General features: G+C 47.7%; 1 protein-coding gene across 8 annotated transcripts in view; it reads right to left on the bottom strand.

The window, feature by feature from the left end:
- ralgapa2 (Ral GTPase activating protein catalytic subunit alpha 2) overlaps positions 1–14,200 on the bottom strand; it is an 855,222-nt gene that overhangs the window by 698,226 nt on the left and 142,796 nt on the right. For all 8 annotated transcript variants that reach the window (XM_072505626.1, XM_072505670.1, XM_072505634.1 and 5 more), the window contains exon 4: positions 5,079–5,136. In XM_072505626.1, coding sequence (XP_072361727.1) covers positions 5,079–5,136 — 58 coding nt within the window. The remainder of the gene's footprint in view (positions 1–5,078; positions 5,137–14,200) is intronic.

Raw genomic sequence — 14,200 nt, forward strand, 5'->3', positions numbered from 1 at the left:
AAGATTTGCCCAGGTATATCAGTTTCATCACGTCACTTCCAGCCCGCATTACCCGTAGTCCAACGGGAAGGTTGAGAAAGGGGTGCACATAGTGAAGCAGCTCATCTGCAAGGCCACGGATTCTGCTTCTGACGTCAACCTAGCACTGCTTGCGTACACGGCAACCCCTCAGTCTACCGGCATGTCGCCGGCTCAACTCCTGATGGACAGGGACCTCCGGACAACTCTTCCAGCCATACACTTGCCTGATCTGGATCACCTCCCGGTTCTGCAGAAGGTGCAGAAGCTCAGGGACCGGCAAAAGCAGAGCTATGATGCTCATGCCACTGATTTGCCTGTGCTATCCCCGGCGGGTGCTGTTCGGATCAAGCTACCTGATGGAGGCTGGTCAGCTCCAGCTGTTGTTGCTCAACAGGCTGCTCCCCGAACGTATGTTATGCGTATGGCTGGTGGCTCTGTTGTGCGGCGCAACTGACAGGCACTGCGCACAGTTGCCCGCCCACAACCACATTCTTCATTGTTTCCATCCGTTATTGTGCCACCTCCTGATACCTCGAACCACGAGGCCACCAGTCAGTCTTCAATGCTGCCTATCAAGGCGCTGTCGCCCCCACCACCACCTCTCCGGCGGTCGACCAGGATCAGACGCAAACCCCAGAGACTGGACTTATGAACACTTGTTTTGTTTGCCATGTTCTGTTTTTGCACCTTAGACACCTGTTTGCACATGTACATATGTTCCCATCTGCTACTGTATGTAAATAAGTTAATTTTTCGGCCTATACATGTAAATACTTTCACATATGCTACAGAAAAACATTTCAAAATGGGAGATGTCATGGTATGCAGACATGCACATAATGAGATACAGACAGGCAGCTAATGAACACAGAGAACAGGACATAACCAATCAGCAGGCAGAACACTTGGGGGTGGTTTCCCACTGTAAAAGGCACGAGGCACTCACACTCCGCCCCTTTCCACTGGGGACATCTACAGTGTGAGTCAGGGTGTACAGATCATATAACTCCGATAGCATGTGGCTAAGAGCTAGTCTGGTTCAGTCAGACAGATTAATCACACTAGGTTAGCAGAGAGTCGAACTCAGAGGATTGAGCTAACTGTGTGACAGGTTCAATAAATCATATTGAACTAACTTCAAGGTATGGAGTATCTCTCAGGTAAAGCTGCATCCAGTTGCAGCCTATGTTATCTTACTGTGCTTAACACAACAGACAGGATCTTCCATGACACTTCCCAGTAAATCAAAAGCCTTGGTCAGATCGGCGAAGGCCATGTTGAATGGTTGATGTTGCTCCTATCATTTCTCTTGAAGTTGTCAGTGAAAATCATGTCCATTGTTCTATGGATATCTTCAGATGGCGGCTCAGAAGGCGTCGGCTGATGATCTTCCCGGCGATGGATAGCACGGAGATTCCTCAGTAGTCCCCACAATCCACCTTGTCCCCTTTCTTGAAGATGGCAGCGATTATGACATCCCTGACATTGGCAGGGATTTCTTCTCTGCCCCAGATTTTCAACAATTGCTGATGGAAATGATGGGGCTTCTCCTCCAAGTTTTAAAATCTCCGCTAGAAACCCGTCCACTCCTGCGGCTTTTCCATTCATGTCTTTAATGGCATCTTGGACTGCATCTATCCTTGGTGGGAGTCCAAGATCACCTTTGATGGGGAGTTGTGGGATTTCCGCAAATATTTCCCCATCTTTGATTGTATCATGGTTCAGGAATTCTTTGAAGTGTCCTCTCCATCAAAGGCTGATGTTTTTTGTCTCTCACTGGTTTGAGGTCTAGAGTTTTGGGTCCATATATTGTCTTGATAGCACTGAAGCAGCCTCAGGTGTTATATTATCGTTGGGTTGTTGCAGCTCCTTGGCTTTTTCAGTCAACCATTGGTTCTCGATTTTCCCAGTTCTTCTTTGTACCTCAGACTTTGGTGTTTGAGGAGTGCTCCTTGCTGGTTATGTTGTTTTTCCAAGCAGGAGATCTTTCCTCTTCTTGTCAATGAGGTCTTGAGAGGTTCTCATCGAACCAGTCTTGGTGTTACCTGGTCTTGTAGCCAATGGCTTCTTCACAGCTTGTATTCAGCCCTTTTTAGTTTTCCTCCATTCCATTAAAATGAACGCTTTGGAGATTGAGTGAAGGCATTGGTGTATGTCCGCAAGCATGCTTGGCTCTTGAAGCCCCTCAATACCGATCTTTTGTAAGGGTGGCACAGTGGTTAGCACTGCTGCCAATACGCTGATGATCCGAGTTCGATCCCGGCCCTGGGTCACTGTTCATGCGGAGTTTGCACATTCTCCCAGTGTCTGCGTGTGTTTCACCCTCACAACCTAGAGATGTGCTGGTGAGGTGGATTGGCCCACTAAATTGCCCCTTAATTGATAAAAAAATAATTGGCTATTCTAAATTTAAATAAAAACATTGATTTTTGTCTGAGCTGTTTCTTCCTCTTCCATTGCTTCTGGTAGAGTTTGATGGACAGAGGAGCGGATGGAGCAGTGGTCTGCCCAGAAATCGTCTGCGCTGGTCATCATTTTGGTAACACAGAAACATAGAAAATAGAAGCAGGAGGAGGCCATTCTCACCTTCAAGCCTATTGCACCATTCATTATGATCATGGCTGATCATCAGGTTCAATACTCTGATCCCGCCGTCCCCACATATCCCTTTATCCCTTCAGTCCCAAGAGCTATATCTAATTCCTTTTTGAAATTACACAACGTTTTGGCCTCAACTACATTCTGTGGTCGCGAATTCCACAGATTTACCACTCGCTGGGTGAAGAAAATCCTCCTCACCTCAGTCCTAAAAGGTTTCCCTTATCCTCAAACTATGACCCCTAGTTCTGGACACCCCACCATCGGGAACATTCTTTCCGAATCTACCCAGTCTAAACCTCCAGGAAGTTTGTACGTTTCTATGAGATCCCCTCTCACATTTCTAAACTCCAATGAATATAATCGTAACCAACTTAGTCTCTCCTCATAATTCAGACCTACCATCCCAGGGATCTGCCTGGCAAACCTTCGCTGCTCTCCCTCCATAGCAAGAACATCCTTCCTCAGATAAGGACACCAAAACTGCACACAATACTCCAGATGTGCCCTCGTCAATGCCCTATACAATTATAGTAAATGGTAATGAGAGCATCCTTTTGGTCTCGGGTTCAGACAATGACGCAGTCTTCATGTGCCAGTGCTTTGATCGTGGATATCTCCAGGAAGTCTTGAACTCGTCTATTTGGCGGAACAATGTGAAATGAAATGAAATGAAAAGAAAATCGCTTATTGTCACAAGTAGGCTTCAAATGAAGTTACTGTGAAAAGCCCCTAGTTGCCACATTCCGGCGCCTGTTCGGGGAGGCTGGTACGGGAATCGAACCGTGCTGCTGGCCTGCCTTGGTTTGCTTTAAAAGCCAGTAATTTAGCCCAGTGAGCTAAACCAGTGTTAGTGATGACAAGCTGGTGTTCCACGCCTTTGATGAGCAGGAGAACCTCGTTGGAGTTGCAATTCCCAACTCCTTCCTTTCTGATGGTTCCTTTCCAGAGTTGGGATTCCTTTCCAACCCTGGTGTTGATGTCCCCGATGAGGTTGATCTCATCTTCCTTAGGAATGTTGGAGAGGGACGCCATGGTGGAGCAGTAGTTAGTACTGCTGCCTCATGGCGCCGTGGACCCGGGTTTGATACCGGCCCCGGGTCACTTCCGTGTGGAGTTTGCACGTTTTCCCCGTGCCTGCGTGGGTATGGTCCTCAAACCCAAAGATGTGCAGGGTAGGTGGATTGGCCATGCTAAATTGCCCCTTAATTAGAATTTTTTTCTTTTTTTTTGAAGGAATGTTGGAGAGTATGGTGCCCAGAATGGAGTAGTAAATTGGGGTTTAGGCACTCATGACTGTGGCCTGCGGGTTCGCGGTAAGTTGTAGGTGAAGAGTCATGAGGTGTTGGTTGATGTCGACAGGGAGTTCAAAGTCAGTTGACGAGTTTCTTCTTACTCTAACTCTTAACTTATTAACTCTTAATAATTTATCTCCTGCTTAATGCTTCGCCGCTCAGTACAGCGTTGGGGGGGGGGGGGGCAACCTTTGTCTGATTACAGTTCTATGAAGCACCTTGGGCCATTCTCCTACATTACACAGACTATATTAATGCAAGTTATTGTCATATCCACAAAATAAGTTTAACATTTCTACTAGCTCCTCTTTACAATTGATGCAAGGACTTATTTTACAGATGTCTTCCTGAAATAAAGCATGACCTCTGGCCCTTTGCCCTAACTATTTACTTCCAAGTATTATTCATTTTGCCAAATCTATTGTTAAGCAGCTATTCACGTGAGCAACCCGGCAATTAACAAGAAAGTGAGAGAAAAAACAGGAAGAAGACTCCCCTGAAGCCAATAAAGACAATGTCAACAACAAGTGAAAATAAGTATTAAGGAGGTCAACACTACGTGCATGCCATATGGAAATTAATAAAAACATAAAACTAAATATTTGACATTCCTTTATGAGACCCTAAAACAGCATTTCTGAAGCAAGAGATTGCAATGCTTTTGATGTCACAAAGATGATTAACGAAAATGGACGGCAAAAAAGAAACAGGAAAGGAAAAAAATGAGTTTGGCATGCTTGACTGTGGCTATCAAATTTAAGGAAGGATGTTACGGAGAAGGAAACCAAAATGAACAGAATGATAAAAGGCTAAAGATTGGCACCAAAATAAATTAGAGTGCACCAATGCTTTACGAAAATTTTACATATGAAGTTTAGCATTACACACAGGAGGGTTTTAAAAAGATTAACATAACCCCCTAGCTTATGATTAGAAATGGATAATTTGAGCATAACTCCGTATGAACAAGCATTTACAGACATTTAAATTTCATACATAAAGATACAACATAAATATTTGATTCGTCACCATAAAAATTAAAATGGTATAGATTACAGAAAGAAAACCATTCTGAATAAAGATTACACTATATCATAATCGAGCAGAGTTTACAATATGCTCCTCGATTTATAAATATCCCACAAATTACCCCATTCTTCTTACCTATGCTGTGAAATTGCCATCTGTTGTTGATTTTCTCAGGAAGAAGTTGAAGTATTTTCTGTTCAAGGTAAATTAAAAGTACAATTTGAGATACATGCTCCAGGATAACAACACTAAATCCCAAACTGTTGGCAGCACAGATGTTCGACCCATCAAGTCTATGTCAGAGCCATTTCCGGCACATGTGGCCATTCAGCACTTCAAGTCAATGCCAGCTCTGTGGAATAATCCAGGCACTCTCATTTCCCTGCTCTCTCCCCAAGCCCGACAAGTAGATTTCCTTCAAGTGCCCATCCAATTTCCTCTTGAAAACATTGATTGTTTCTGCTTGCTTCCACAAGCAGCAAATTCCAGGTCATTACCAGTCACTGCATAAAAACATTCTTCCTCACATTCTCCTTGCATCTCTTACTTATTAACATTATTGCTTTTCGATTAAGATTGAACTTTTCATTAAAATGGCAACAAGGAGTTAAACTTGAAACACTGCAAGTTTAAAAACTTGAAAGACTCTGTCTGGTGCCTCAGAAAGTACCATTCTGACTATTTGATAAGAGTACTGCTAGATCCTAAACACATCGAAATCAAGCCAAGCATTTTAGTTATCACTCTTCAAGGACCATATTTTGTTTATTTAAATTCTATTCTTTTTAAAAATATGCTTGGGGTCATTCTCAGGTGACCTATACAAATCCCACTTCAATGCTACTGCCGGTTTTTGTCATGATATTCAGATAAACATCATGGTGCAAACATACATACACACTGATGGACAGATCAACGGACCAATCAATACACATCACATGCAAGAGCATATACACTACAAAACGGGAAACACGACACTTCCCGCTCATTCCAGCATTAGGCAGCTCAGGGCACAGAGCTCCCAGCAAGCCACTCAGACATTCACCATGTGCTGAGTGCTTCTCCAAGATAGTGTTAGGGCTAGGTCCACAGGTTAGAGGGTAGTGAACGAATCACAGTAACCAGTTTACAGATGTTGTTATTGTTAGTAATAAAACGGAGTTGTACCATCCGCAACCGTGTTGGTTCGTCTATGTAGCAGAGCACCCAACACGACATAGTACCAGGATTGGAACCCAGTAACTGTGAGACCTACCTACGCATCTTAAGGAATCCGCCATCCTGCGCCATGGACACCATCAGCCCGCCGCAGCCGCTCCAAATCGCTGGAAACCTCGGCATCAACTGGAAGCTGTTTAAACAGTGCTTCCAGTTCTTCCTAGAAGCCACAGAAAGGGAGAATGCTTCGGACACCAGAAAAATCGCCCTCCTCCTCTCCACGCAGGGCAACACGCCATCCACATCTACAACTCCCTAGTGTTCGCGGAAGGTGAGGACAAGACGAAGTACAAGACGGTCCTTCTCAAACTCGAGCAACACTTCAGCGTCAAGGAAAATGAGAGTTTCAAGAGGTACCTCTTCCAGCAGCGCCTGCAGGGTAAGGATGAACCTTTTCAATCTTTCCTGACACACCTCCGTATCCTTGCACAGTCCTGTGGTTACGAGGCCACCTCCGATTCCATGATGTGGGACCAGATTGTTTTTGGGGTCAACTCGGGCACCCTACGCCAGCAGCTCCGCAAAATTAAAAGCCTCACCCTAGCCACCGCCATCGAAGCCTGCGTCCTCCATGAAAACGCGACTAGCCGCTACTCCCAATTCCAGGCGGCCGAATCGGCACGGCAGGGGTCCTACGAGGCCGAGCGGGTCCAGGCGATAGAGTTCCTCCCGGCCTGCAGCCAGGACGAGGGCGGCCATTTCGCGCGCTTTCCGCGGCCTCCCGCACTTGTACGCGCCAAAAGAGACGTCAACGCAGAGGGTCGTGACACGCAGGTGCGCTCTACGCAGGACCGAATTGCGCATGCGCGATGGCGCAACAAACGCCATGACGTCACGACGCGCGGCAACTGTGGATCCGCACATTTAAAGCGGCAATGTCCGGCAATGAACCGACAATGCCTCCGCTGTGGCAAGATGGGCCACTACGCTGCCTGCTGTCGAGCAGCTTAACCTGCCAATGCTCCCCAATTCTGACAGCCTCGCAGGGACGTGCGGACCATTCAGCCTCCATACTCCGAGTAATACCCGGATGATATACAAACCGGTGATACAGACGACCGGGAAGCCTTCCGTGTTGCGGTCATTGCCAGGAACCGGATATCTCCCAGCAGGACCCACCAACTGATGCCAGTGAACAGTGTCAATCCGGGTGACGAATGGTGTGCCACCCTAACGGTCAACCGATCACCAATAACATTCCGTTTGCACACTGGTGCCTCCGCCAACCTAATAGCATGGTCAGCCTTCTACGCCTTGAAGGTCAGACCACCAACTCGGCCATCCCGTTGTAAGATGGTCGACTACAACGGAAGCGTTATCCCGGCCATGGGATCCTGCCAGCTCCAGGTGACACACAATACATACAAGGCCACACTCTCCTTCAAGATAGTTGGATCATCGAAGTACTCCCTGCTAGGCGCACAGGCATGCAAGGTTCTCCACCTCATTCAGCGGGTACACGCTCTGTCTCCAGAAGGCACATCAGACTTCCCAGATGCGAAATTTAAGGCACAGCTCCACTCTCTCCTCGCCCACAACCAGGAGGCATTCAAGGGCATGGGCACACTGCCCTCTACCTACAGAATACGGCTCAAACCGGATGCCACCCCTGTCATTCACGCACCTCGTAGGGTCCCAGCACCACTCAAAGACCACCTCAAGCAGCAGCTGCAGGATCTCCAGGACCAAGGGGTGCTATCCCGGGTCATGGAGCCCACGCCATGGGTCAGCTCCATGGTGTGTGTTAAGAAGCCCTCTGGCGAACTCCGGATCTGCATCGACCCGAAAGACCTGAACAACAACATCATGAGGGAACACTACCCCATACCCAAACAGGAAGAGATATCGAGCGAAATGGCCCGGGCTAAAATTTTCACAAAGCTTGATGCCTCGAAGGGTTTTTGGCAGATCCAACTGGATCAGTCCAGCAGGAAGCTGTGCACCTTCAACACTCCTTTCAGCAGGTTCTGCTATAACAGAATGCTGTTTGGCATCATCTCGGCATCCGAGGTATTTCACAGAATCATGGAACAGATGATGGAGGGCATCGAAGGGGTGCACGTCTATGTTGACGACGTCATCATCTGGTCCACCACACTACAGGAGCACATCAGTCGTCTCCAGCGTGTCTTTGCGCGGATACGGGAACACTGCCTGCGCCTCAACCGAGCCAAGTGTTCTTTCGGCCAAACTGAGCTAAAGTTTCTGGGGGACCACATATCCCGGTCAGGAGTGCGTCCGGATGCAGACAAAGTGAGCGCCATTACAGCCATTCCGCAGCTGGCAGACAAGAAAGCAGTGCTACGCTTTCTAGGCATGGTCAACTTCCTGGGGAAGTTCTTTCCCAACTTTGCCTCCCACACAACGGCTCTTCGCTACCTAGTAAGGAAGTCCACGGAGTTCCAGTGGCTGCCCGCACACCAGAAGGAATGGGAGGAGCTCAAAATTAAGCCCACCACAGCCCCGGTATTGGCGTTCTTCGACACCTCTCGTGATACGAAGATCTCGACTGATGCCAGCCAGTCCGGCATTGGGGCGGTACTCCTGCAACGGGATGACACTGCATCATGGGCCCTAGTCACCTATGCCTCGCGGGCCATGACCCCCACAGAACAGCGTTATGCGCAGATCGAGGAGTGCCTGGGTTTGTTAACCGGCATAGACAAGTTCCACGACTACCTGTATGGTCTCCCTCAGTTCACCGTGGAAACCGACCATCGCCCTCTGGTCAGCATCATACATAAGGACCTGAACGAGATGACCGCTCGCCTCCAGCGCATCCTACTCAAGCTCCGGAGGTACGACTTCCAACTGGTCTACACCCCGGGAAAGGACCTCATCATTGCGGATGCCCTATCCAGAGCAGTGAGCACACCGCCCGACTCGGAGGGGTTCGTCTGTCAGGTCGAAGCGCAGGTGGCCTTCACATCGGCAAATCTGCCAGCTGATGATTCAAGTCTGGCCCGTATTCGGCGGGAGACTGCGGCTGACCCCCTTCTACAATGTGTGATGCGCCACATGATGGGAGGGTGGCTCAAAGGACAGTGCCCACAATTCTACAATGTCCGGGACGACTTGGCCGTCATTGACGGTGTCCTCCTAAAGCTGGACCGGATTGTGATTCCACACAGCATGCACAAGCTGGTCCTCGACCAACTACACAAAGGTCACCTGGGGGTTGAGAAGTGCAGACGGAGGGCCCGAGAAGCTGTATACTGGCCGGGCATCAGCGATGACACTGCCAACATGGTGCTCAACTGCCCCACCTGCCAAAGGTTTCAGCCGGTGCAACCCCCTGAGACGCTTAAGCCCCATGAGTTGGTGACGTCCCCCTGGGCAAAGGTGGGTGTGGACTTTTTTCATGCGCTTGGCAGGGACTACATCATCATCATAGATTACTTTTCGAATTATCCAGAGGTCATACGCCTGCACGATTTGACATCGTCCGCTGTCATAAGGGCATGCAAAGACACCTTCGCTCGCCATGGCATTCCACTTACTGTCATGTCGGACAATGGGCCCTGTTTTGCAAGCCAAGAATGGTCTTCTTTTGCTGCTTCATATGGCTTCACACACGTCACGTCCAGCCCTCTGCATCCCCAGTCAAATGGCAAGGCGGAAAAGGGCGTTCACATCGTCAAGCGGCTCCTCTGCAAGGCTGCTGATGCCGGATCGGATTTCTGCTTAGCCCTGCTGGCCTATCGCTCGGCCCCACTAGCCCAGCTGTTGACGGGAAGCGCCCTCAGGACCACTGTGCCATCCATTCTGGTCCCTACACCCAACTATGCTCCAGTACTGCAAAGGATGCGACAGCAGCGTGCTCAGCAGAAGGTGGCACATGACACTTGGGCAACTGATCTTCCTGCCCTGGCGCCTGGAGACAATGTCCGCATCCACCTACCAGAGGGTGGCTGGTCGGCAACTGCCAAAGTTCTCCAACGCGTGGCTCCCTGCTCGTTGCTGGTTCGCATGCCTGATGGCTCCATTCGCAGGCGCAATCGCCGGGCTCTTCGCCTGCTTCCCCGCTCGCTACGTGATCATACACCGGTGCCACGCGCTCCTGTTGTTCCTGATGTCGACTTTGTGGAGCTTCCTGCCATCATGCCCATTCCTCTGTCGCCTGTGGCCAGGCCCATTCCTCAGCCGGTGGATCCTGACCCACCCTTGAGGCGATCAACCCAAATTTGTTGCCCACCTACTAGGCTGCACTTATGAGCCTGTTTGAACATTTAACTCACTGACGTATTATGCCACAATGTTAATATGTTTCTCTTTTTGTCGTTACAGGAGTTTGTTTTGATGCTTAATGTTTACACGTGTTTTGTTTATGGTACAACCTCGTTGCTATGTTGCACCTGACACCTTCCTATGTATATAGTTTAGCCTCATGTACATGTTGCAGATATTGCACACACACATTCAGATGCACTCAGTACACATCTATATTTATTACCACATAGGCACATATTCTTGTAAAAAAAAGGGGGGATGTCATGATATTCAGGTAAACATCATGGTGCAAACATACATACACACTGATGGACAGATCAACGGACCAATCAATACACACGCAATATCACAGCCAATCACAGGCAAGAGCATACACACTATAAAACGGGGAATACGACACTTCCCGCTCATTCCAGCAGGAGACAGCCCAGGGCAGAGCTCCCAGCAAGCCACTCAGACATTCATCATATGCTGAGTGCTTCTCCAAGATAGTGTTAGGGCTAGGTCCACAGGTTAGAGGGTAGTGAACGAACCACAGTAACCAGTTTACAGATGTTGTTATTGTTAGTTTTACTGAGTTGTACCATCCGCAACCGTGTTGGTTCGTCTGTGTAGCAGAGCACCCAACACGACAGTTTTCACCCCAGCTGTGCTCATTTCGGAAATATCTCACATTATTGTTAGGTTATTCTTGAAAATAGTAGAAAGCCCATTCCCTTTAAGCAGGTAGTCTTTTCTGGATTAGTTCAGTTAAAGAGCAGTGTGTGTTAAAGGAACGCAAATCTTGGTTCAGTGGTAACAGACCTGCCTCTAGTTCGTCCTCCGTTCAAACCCCAGTCCATGCAGGGACCCAACCTCCAGCTTAAATGTCAATGTGAGCCCAGCTACATTGGGCTAATTTATCCAGCCGTCTCTCAATTGCCTTCAGGCCTATAAACTGGCTGGAGGCAGTTCTTTCGCTCCCATCGGAGAGGAGGTCCCACCTCAGAGACCCATCAGCCAATCAAATGGTCAGCCACTCTCTTGTCCCAGCAGCAGCACCCAGAGCAGTGGCCACTGCTGGGATGGCAGATGGTCCTCGAAGGTGAGCAGCATGGAGCCCTGACTCCCCTTGTGAAACACACTAGAAGTAGGGCACACAGTTTAAAAATAAGGGGTCTCCCATTTAAGAAAGAGACGGGGAGAAATATTTTCTCAGAGTGTTGCGAGTTTGTGGAATTCTGATCCTCAGTGCCGTGGAAGCAGGGTCGTCGAATATTTTCAAGCTAAATTAGTTAGATTCTTGACCGATAAGGGAGGAAAGTGGAGGCAAGGCCACAATCAGATCAGCCATGATTTTACTGAATGGTAGAGCAGGCTCAAGGGGTTAATTGGCCTACGCCTGCTCCTAATTTATATGTTTGTATGTATCTGCATGCCACAGTTCAACTGGCTATAGAACATAAATGTTATTCACCCATCCTGCTCAACAGACATTACATCATATTAAAAAGTTGCAGAAATGTTACATCAATTGTATGACGGGTAGAGAAGTATTTGGAAACTGGATCCATTCCTTTTTTTTTCTTTTCTCTTGCCTAAACACATTGGGTACTTATATCCCAGTAATGACAATTTCCCTTTTAAACAAGGGAAAGGGAAAAACAGTGTGTGGCAAATACAATCTACACTGGAAAGAAAATCGCAGAATAGATTAAAACAATAATGTCTTTTCACTGAATCATCTGAACTAGAAAGATGGTAGAGTTTACAGGCACCAGATGGAAATGTCTCAGATGAGAGTGCTGCCAGATGCAGAGTTGCAGCACTGACATCTACTTCACAACCAAGATTTGAAATTTAAAAAAATATTTTGACCAACAGCACCTGAATGAAATCCTGATTTTTCTTGCAGAATAAAGATTAAACTGGTCGACATGGAAATTGACACATTATCAATTTCAAAACATGAGAATTGGTAATCGATTTGAATTTATGATACAGAAAGTACTATAAACTGTACAGGTGAAAATTCTGATTGTGATCAAAACACGATTCTATAATGACGACTTCTTCTTAAATGGCACAAAAGGGTGCACACATTTTAAGCGGAATCGCAGATGCACGCTTTGTTGTAAAATCTCTTCCAATAAAGGGGAGGCATGGAAGTGACAAAGAAGGGTAGGAAAACTAATGGCGGGAGGGCCGGGAAGGGCGGGTGGTGTGTTTTTATAAGCCATGTTTGTTGGGGTTTGTGTTTGGGGGAATGATGGTTATTTCGTTGCAGTTTCTGTTGGATGTTATTGTTGAAAAGTGTTAAAATTATAAGTGCCTCAATAAAATAATTTCTAAAAAGGGTTCCCAACTTGGAACACCAGTTCATGAGGGTGTGTAGTTTTATTTTGTTGTAAAGAGACAAGTGAAACCCCAGTTTCTCTCACGCAATTAAGATGAATTATTAAGGTGGTACACATGGTGCACCTGACAAAGTAGAGGATGAGCCAGTAGTTTGAGGGGGAAGAGGATACTTGTGAGCGGTGTGGGAGGGGCCCAGCTAATCATGTACATATGTTCTAGTCCTGCCCGAAGTTGGGAGAAACTTTGGAGGTCATTCTTCAGCACCATGTCACCGGTCTTGCATGTGGATTTGGAGCGTGGTCTCCTGGGGGTAAATAAGGGGTTCCACAGAGATGGGGTTTGTTTATTCTGCATTTCAGGGAGCTAGTTACCATCAACTGTCGGGGCGGCGGGGGGGGGGGGGATTATTTTATTTTGTGCTGCAATGTTCTGTAAATGTTAAAATGAGAAAAACTTGAATAAAAATACTTTAAAAAGCCTATCAATCTGGAGCTAAAGCCCGAGTCAAGTCTCAACCCAACCCGGAGTGAACCAAACCCAGAGCCAGATCCACACTCAGCCGCTGCCAACATGTCCGACAAATGATCCCACAAAATTCGGATTGTTTATGAGTTCACAATCAAAATTAAACAGATTCCTGGAACAGATTATGGTTTCAGGATGTGCTGAGTGGACGGACAAAAGGTGGCTCTTCGAAGGAGTTTTCCTTTTTCCACATGTCCACAAGGTATACTCTCGCATCAACTTTTTTGTTCTGAGCAGGCGCTAATACCGAAGGTGGTGGATACGGAGTATTCGGCAATTGCAGTGTCAGATCATGCCCCGCACTGCGTGGATCTACGGGTTAGTGTGGAGAGAGGGCAACGCCCGCTGTGGAGACTGGATGTGGGGTTGCTAGTGGACGAAGTGACGGGAATAGTGTCCTGGATCCAGCGGCGGTGAACGAGGTGTTTAAGGACTTTTACAGTAAATTACAGTAAATGAGTCGGAACCCCCGGCTGGGGTGGAGGGGATGAGGCAATATCTGGATCAGTTGAGGTTCACGAGGGTGGAGGAGGACCTGGTGGAGGGGCTGGGTGCCCCAATTTAGATTGAGGGAATAATCAAGGACAGTCAGGCAAGGCCCCGGGGCCTGACGCCTACCCGGTGGAATTCTAGAAGAAGTTTTCAGAGATATTGAGCCCACTGCTGGTGAGGACATTTAACGAAGCAAGAGAGAACGGAGTCCTCCCCCCAACAATGTCGCAGGCCTCGATTTCATTGATCCTGAAACGGGAGAAGGATCCGGAGCAATGCGGGTCATACAGGCTGGTTTCTCTACTGAATGTGGATGCCAAACTGCTGGCTAAGATACTGGCCACAAGAATAGAGGACTGTGTCCCGGGGACAATAGGTGAAGACCAGACAGGATTTGTCAAGGGCAGGCAACTCAAGGTCAATGTTCGAAGGCTTCTAAATGTTATGATGCCCTC

This window comes from Scyliorhinus torazame, chromosome 1 (assembly GCF_047496885.1).
Source record: "Scyliorhinus torazame isolate Kashiwa2021f chromosome 1, sScyTor2.1, whole genome shotgun sequence".
Classification (NCBI taxonomy): Eukaryota; Metazoa; Chordata; class Chondrichthyes; order Carcharhiniformes; family Scyliorhinidae; genus Scyliorhinus; species Scyliorhinus torazame.